A 7,936-nucleotide genomic window follows, 5' to 3' on the forward strand; every position below is an offset into this window, starting at 1 on the left:
GGGAGGGCTGTATGAGGAGTTCTGCACACACACATCTCACGGAGTATGGTACCTCCGTGCCGAAACAAACTTTTTTTTTCACTCTTCTCTGTTCTCGTGGAGTACGGAACAGCCTTAAGGCCTCCAAAACTGCGATCATCGAGTTAGATGAATGAAAACCCTAGGGTTTCAATAGGGCTCTTGCACCGTTCGGTGCTCGGGCCCTAATAATAATCCCTAGGGTAAAAACTAAGATCTACCAGGTATAATAATTCAACACCATGGGGACCAGGGACCATCACTGTTTGTACTGGATTCCTGTAGATTCAGTCACAAAGCTACACAGCAGATCAATGAACAGACTGGAGAGCAAACATACTGCACTGTCAAACATCTAACCATTACAGGAGTTCAAAGCAAGCAAATTTGCTCCAAAGAAATTTCAGAACTAGTAATTCTGTGTTGAAAGCCATTAAAATATAGTTTACAGCAGAGAAGACAGTTCAGAGTCTGACTGGAGAGCTCTGAGGTCACCAAGAGTGGTGGGATTCATTTAAAATAAAGAATGCTTAAATTTCACTATAATTTAATTCCTAAGAAAGTATATAAACCAGAGGAGGATAATCATAGGTTTCTCCCTCACCGCTATTATCTCCCCACCCACAGTGGAAACAGTTAACACAGCTCAGCGCTGCTGTAAATCAACAGCAACTAAAATCTTTCCATGTGTAGACACTCAAATGTTACAGGAGACGCTGAAATGGAGAATGAATTTCTTGCAGGTAAATCAGGTACAAGGGGCAGAAGGCCTGGATAATCTGTGGAGTGCCTAATTCATGTTTCATCTTTCATTGTGCCCCGTCCAAACAAATCACCCACTGCTCATATTAAAGCACACAATACACATCTATCAGGGAAACAGTTGCCTTCAGGGCAGTTAGGCCCATCAGTTAGTGCAATCTCTTCTTTTCACTGTCAGTCTTCTCCATTTGGTTTCCTCCTTTGGTTAAGGGGGGGGGGGGGGGGGGGGGGTGTTCTAGGATGTGGATGTTTACATGTTCAATCACAACCTGTACACATCCCAGCTGTTATTGAACTTCACCATTAAATACCATTGAAAGAAAACAGAGCGATAACCTTGCCAGACTGTGTGAACATTTTCACTTATGTACATTTTTACATAAGTATTTTTTGATCGTTTATTTATTACTAAATAAAAGATCAAAACAAACTTAGATAGATAATTTGGGAACAAACATTTGATCGTACATTTTACCGAACATGTTAAAGAAATCAGACAATAATCTAACTTGTGTATGTGTCAACCTGGATTTTATTTAAAAGTAATGTATTTAAGAGGACACCCCCCTGAGTTAACATCACTTTTGTAGAATTATAAGATCTGGACTGCCATGGAGTTGTGGACATGGATCCTCCAACATGCTTTAGCCGCCTCCGATAACAGATTTTGACAGGCTGTGCTGTGATACATCATTCCATCTGACCCCACATGTCACAGGAAATGATTCATTTGTTAAGTCATTAACTGCTATTATTATTAATTAAACCATTTCACCTATCTGATCGGATGAACTGATGTAGTGACTCCAAACACACATCCTTGTCTTCACATTCTTGCTACATCTGTTTCCATTGAGCCTGGTTCACTGCACATATATGCACATATCGCTGTGTGTGTGCTGTATATTGTGTGCCGAATTTCACAATACACCGGTAAGACTACAACAAGGCATTGGGACGTGCTCCACGACGCATGTGTGTTTGGCAACAAGCACGATAACCCGAAAACGGCAGATTTTTGGATGGAGTAACATTCTTCCCACAGCAGTGGACACAAGCACCAATAGTAGTTTTGATTTAAAAAGTGGGCATGTCTTTGGTCCACTACTGTACTGAAGACGGAGAGAGGCGCCGCTGCACACACCTTTATAGGTACAACATATAAACTGCGTTCCTGTTACACTTTTAGGTCCCTTTAATTACAAAAAACAGACTTGAGTCAAAAGCTCTTCTAGTTCAGCCTACTTCTGGGATACTGTGTGACATCTGAGCGGCCATATTGCAGAAAAGTTTAACTCCCTGTTTACCTTGTTCCACCGAATGAATGTGTTCCTTAAACGTCAACTCGCGTACATTTTTCACACAAAAAAAGTCATGTTTAAGAAAACAAAAACCTTCATTTATATGTATAGTTTTAAGTTATAAGCCTTTAGCATGCTATATGAGACGAGCTTCACTTACCGGGACTATTTTCGGCAGGTATTCGTGGACAAATACCAACATCAACACTGAAACGTGCGGCACTGACTTCAGCTGTAACCCACTTTCTTGTCTCTCTCTTCTCTTCTAACCGTGTCCTTTTCCCTCCTCTTCGGTTGTAATGCTATCGTCCACCACCCGGTCCCGTTATTTATTTCCGTAATAAGCCATGTTTCACACCCTCCATACCGCCCGCCGCTGCTGCTGCACCGGTTGCTGCTGTGATGAAGTGTACTATTTTTGAAAGAAAGTCACTCCTCCCCGGTCCGTCCGGCCCCTTCCCCCTCGATAGTGAATCAGCTCACTTTACATCTAACAGTTCACTTTTAGTATGTATGTTTAAAAATGTATATTTCAAATGCGATACTATGTCAGTGTTTTCCCATTTGAAATATGTCTATAAATCAGCTCAAGTTAACCATTACAACCAACATGGACGGAGTGACCTGTCAGAGGGGGCCAGGGGCAGATCTCTTGTTGCCCCCCCCCCCTCCCCCCTTTAGGTTAAACAATTAATTTAATAATTGCCAAATCAATTATGACAACTTTACAACAGAATTAAAAATTTAATGTTAACTTTGTGCACATTTTGTTTTTATTCTTAAAAGGTTAAAAAAATCACTGGTGTTGTATTTACAGGCATATACTGTGTTATATTGTTGTAAATAAAGTATAAAAATCTCTTGTTATAATATGACTGCTGACGACATGAAGTATATAAAATGTGTAACAGAAGGTGCACATCGATTTGTGAAAAAAATAACCCATAACAGTCCATTCCTGGGCTGAAGCACTCTATGGAGGAAACTGCAAGTCAATCATCCTTGCAGAAAATGTGTCAATGTGTCCTAGTGGCCAACTATGGTATTGCAACGTGAATTTTTCTATATGCCTCTGCATATTGTATTAAAAAAAATCATGGTGGGCCGAAACAAACACAGTAGCTGTAGCCTACTGTTCTAAAGTGTACACAGTAGTTATAGTTGTAATTAGGAAAAGCTGAAATACTGCTGTGCAAACATTTAGTGTCCAAGGGTTGTGAAATTCATCAACCCTGTGTGATGGCACACACACACACACACACACATAGTCAGTCAGTGTCAGTGATTTAGGCAAATTACAATGAATGGGCATTATTTTGAACATTTAATTTGAACATTATTTTCTCATTGGCTTATTTGACAATTCATTAATACCATGAGTAGATTTCTTTGTTCCAACACAGAACAAGTCACTTGTCGTCTGACACTTCTAATGTCTGTGCACAAGATGGTGCTCAACAGTCAGTGAAGTACAGATCAGCACGAGACGTAGCAAAGCAAAAGCAACATGGATCACCTTATTGCAGCAGGGATGAAGTATTCTTTTAGTCTAACCAGGAAGTTAGCATCTCTTTTTGATCTTTAGATCATCATAGCAGAAAGTTTTATCACAGTATCAGAGCGTCTTCATGAGCTGAATTTACATCTTTACAATGGTAGGAATCCTAGTTATTACTTTGTTACACACACACTCCATCTGAACACTCTCACTTGGAAGATTTTTGGTGCTGCTAAAATTGTAGAAGTATTAAATATGTTTAAAATACGTATTTATACAGGGTACATATGCTCTTAATATGTATGACCACACTTCATGTTAAAAATTTTTAGATACAATTATGTTATAATACACAATTTTTAACTTAAAAATATATTATACTGTTCAATGAAGATAAGGTTTCCCTTCTGCAGCTGCTCAAAGGCCAGTTTCCCCAGAGACTGGATCATCTTCCTGCTCTCTGGACTCTGTCTTGTCTTGTGTTTGCTGTTTTATTTTGATAGTCCTGCCCTCCTTGTGTATTGTCCTGTGTTTTACTTCCTGTGTTTTCCCTCATTGTGTGATTACCTGCCCTGCCCTAATGTGTGCCACCTGTGTCTCATTGTCTCCCCTGTACCTTGTGTATTTAGTCTCTGTCTCTTCAACCTTGGATGTCTGTGGGTTTGTTCGTCTTTGTCCTAGCTTTGTAATCCTGATTTTTTAGTTATAGTATATTACCTGTGTTTTTGTGTTTTTGAGTTCTTTACCTCAGTTTTACTCACCTGTTCTTGCCGTAGTGTTCTTGAGTCCTTGCCTTAGTTTTACCTACCTGTGTTACCATAGTGTTCCAGAGTTCCTCGTCTTAGCCCTAGTCCTTGTTTGTGTAGTTTTTACCTGTGGCCCGTTTGGCCCAGTGACCTTTAGTTTCTGTGACTAGTTTTTCCTGAGTTTATTTACTGAGCGTATTTATTTTCCGTGTGAGTTTTTCCCAGTGATTGTTAGTCCTGTTGTTAGTTACCACAGTCTGCTGCCCTACTTACCCTACCGCTTGCCTGAACTTTCTTTAAATAAAGACCTTATTTTTGACTAGTAACTGCCCTTTGTCTTCGCACTTGTGTCCGCCTCCCACTCATCCTGACATCTCATTAAATTGATGTACAAATCAGAACAGAGCAAGAGTTGAATATCCAACTGTGTAATAAAACATACCTGAATTTCATGTGTAATGTCATTACATGGGGAAAAAACAGAATGACAGGGAGTGATATTATTATTATTATATCTTCCTTTCCCTCCCTCCTACAACACTAGTGTCACACACACACTCACAATGATTTATTATGTGTGTATGTTATCATATCTTTGGCCTCTTACTGTGTCTTTTTGTTAATGTGAACATGACAAATGCATGTAATGCAAAACCATTACATGCGGTCTGTTTTGCTGAGCTGTTAACACTGTTAAATAATTACACAACACAAAACTAGTTTTGAAAAACAGCTATTTTTGCAATATTGTTGGTATTGACACCATAAGTTGGTGTCCTGACATCGCACGCATATGATATAGTACATAGCAACAGTGCACAACAAATGTGCAGATGTACTTTCCGTTCTCATGTAAACCTGGACTGTGCCTTAGAAAAAGGGAAATCCCACTCAGTTAAGCAAGGTTCACGGAATGTTACGCAAACACACACAGATAAAAACACTGCCTTTGCAGGTCACGCTGAATCTGACTTACACTGGATTCTTTCACGCAGCATGAGGATGTGGATGCTGGCTCTTCAGCTGGTTGTTATTGGGGTTTTCCTGCAGGTATGTAAACATCTTATGACGCTTTGTGTATATTGACACTGTATACGTCAGCTGTAAATTATTGGCTAATCTGTGTCCCATGAACTGTAATTTTAAAAACTTGTGTTTTCTTAGTTTTTACAAAAAAAGTTCAAAATGTCAAGTAGCAACACAAAAGAGGCCAAATTAATTAAAACAACATAGGCCAGTGACATTTTAGTGCAGTGTTGCCACAATATGTCACAAAGATGAAACATTTAAGCCATCATGGTCATAGACTTTTGTTTTTATGGTCAATTAAAACTAATGTAGATACACACACACACACAAAACCTTATGCTATTACGATTTCTGCTGTTTCTTGCAGGTGCCTGGCTGTTTCCCATCATGTTTCATAATACGTTCATTGGCCTACTGTGCCGCTAAGGGCCTCCGCTCGGTTCCTCATCTGCCTCCCCACATCACCCACTTGTACCTGGAGATGAACCACATCCCTGAGATCAACTCTACCTCCTTTTTAGGCCTGGAGAATCTGGTGGAGCTGGACCTTGGACGACAGCTAGTGCCGCTTGTGATCAGGAACAACAGCTTCAGCAGGCAGAGACATCTGAGGACGCTGATGCTTGGCTATAATGTCGGCCTTCACCTAGAGCCACAGGCGTTTGAGGGGCTGCCCAGTCTAGAGAATCTCCGCCTTGATTACTGCTCACTTAATGGCTCTATATTGAGAGACCATTATCTTGAGCCGCTGTTGTCCTTACAGACCCTGGACCTCTTTGGGAATCAGATAGAGAGGCTCCAGCCTTCACTGTTCTTTGCTAATATGACCAATTTGAAACACATTAATCTCAAGTTGAACAAATTTGATCAAATTTGTGAGTCTGATCTTGTTGGTTTCCAGGGAAAGCACTTCACCACCCTGAGCCTGAACTCTGTCCACCTTAAAGCAATGTCCAGTGACATGTTTGACTGGCAGAAATGTGGGAATCCTTTCAGAGGAATGTCCTTTGAGACACTGGACATGTCCTACAGTGGACTGAGTGTTGGCAAATACAAGCGTTTTTTCAGAGCTATCCAGGGGACAAAGATCTCCCATCTCAAACTGTCAGGGCACATGGGCAGAGGTTTCTCCTTTAATAACCTCCCTGATCCAAACCGCAGCATTTTTGAAGGTTTGGGGAACAGTTCAGTCATGTTGTTGGATCTGTCTAAAAACAAAATATCTGCATTGAAAGAGAGGGTTTTTAGTCTACTCAGAGAAGTTGCAATTATTGATGTTTCCCAAAACAGAGTGAATCAGATTCACAGAAATGCCTTTCAAGGTCTGCAGGATCATTTAAAAATGCTCAACCTGTCACACAACCTGCTGGGGGAAATCTACTCTTACACATTTGCCTCTCTGACAAACCTGCGTGTGTTAGACTTGTCTCATAATCACATTGGTGCGTTGGGTTATCACTCTTTTGATGGACTTCCCAACCTGACAGCATTGTATCTGACAGGAAACTCTCTGAGAGACCTAGGCTTCCCTGCAGCTCTGCCCAGTCTAGCCTATCTCATGTTGGATGACAACAGGCTGACGTCCTCTTCTGTGAACACTATCACCCAGTTCGCAAGTAATGTCAAGAAACTAAACATTAAGGACAACAGGTTAACAAATTTGGGGGATGTTTACACCTTTGTGTCTCAGCTGAAGCATCTCCAGTCTCTCTTCTACGGTGGAAACAGAATCCAGGTGTGCACGCTCAGTACACAGATCGGTCCGAATAATTTCCGAATACTGGATCTCCATGGAAGCTCCCTCCAGACCATCTGGACTCAGGGCAAGTGTCTGAATCTGTTTGACAATCTCAGACATGTGACCAGTCTCAGCCTGACCCACAACTCACTGCAGGCTCTTCCTAACGACATCTTCAAAGGTCTGTCCTCAGCTGTGGAGATGGACCTCTCTTTCAACAGCCTGACTTATCTCCAGCCTGACATTTTCCCCAAAAGTCTGCAAAGGCTTAGCCTCTCCAACAATTTCATTGCCTCCCCTGACCCTGCAGCTTTCCACTCTCTGAGTGTCCTCGACCTTAGCATGAACAGATTCCACTGTGATGATCATCTGAAGAACTTCGTGACCTGGTTGGACAGGACTAATGTGACACTGCTGAGCCCTGTTCAGGAGCTCAGGTGTCAGTTTCCTGTTGGTTTATATAATGTTCCTCTGTCGGACTACTCCACTCAGGTCACACAGCAGTGAAAACGTCTTATTTTTTCAACATTTTGTCCCACTGTGAAATTTCTACTTCTTCTAAGTGCCAGATGTGACATTTAAAAATGTAATAAAAATCATACTTAATGTGATTATAACTTTAAAATATGGCTTCATATGGCCAGAAAAACTCATTCTAACTTTTATGTTTACTATACCCTTGAAACATGCAGTGGCATCATTCATGGCTACATTTATTTATATGTGCACTATAATTATTCTGTCTATTTTTTGCTATTATCATTGTCTTTTTCCACCATAATTAAATTGAAAACAAAATGTTTTACTGATTTTACCAATCACACCTAAAAGACACAACATCATG

The 7,936-nt window shown here is 40.7% G+C and overlaps 2 protein-coding genes across 7 annotated transcripts in view; one reads left to right on the forward strand and one right to left on the reverse strand.

The window, feature by feature from the left end:
* Positions 1-2,673, reverse strand: part of LOC114429168 (dystrobrevin beta-like) — a 34,074-nt gene extending 31,401 nt beyond the window's left edge. For 2 of the 6 annotated variants that reach the window (XM_028398057.1, XM_028398051.1), the window contains exon 1: positions 2,242-2,669. The gene's annotated coding sequence lies outside the window, so the exon portion shown is untranslated. Of the gene's footprint in view, positions 1-2,241 lie in introns of all 6 variants that reach the window. The other 4 variants (XM_028398054.1, XM_028398049.1, XM_028398053.1 and 1 more) reach the window with 4 other exon arrangements.
* A 2,567-nt stretch (positions 2,674-5,240) lies between these two features.
* LOC114428805 (toll-like receptor 5) lies at positions 5,241-7,717 on the forward strand. Its single transcript, XM_028397516.1, has 2 exons — positions 5,241-5,375; positions 5,722-7,717. The coding sequence occupies exons 1-2, from the start codon at positions 5,322-5,324 to the stop codon at positions 7,597-7,599; spliced, it is 1,932 nt and encodes a 643-aa protein (XP_028253317.1). The 5' UTR covers positions 5,241-5,321; the 3' UTR covers positions 7,600-7,717.
* The last annotated feature ends 219 nt before the right edge of the window (positions 7,718-7,936 follow it).

This window comes from Parambassis ranga, chromosome 24 (genome assembly GCF_900634625.1).
Source record: "Parambassis ranga chromosome 24, fParRan2.1, whole genome shotgun sequence".
NCBI lineage: Eukaryota > Metazoa > Chordata > Actinopteri > Ambassidae > Parambassis > Parambassis ranga.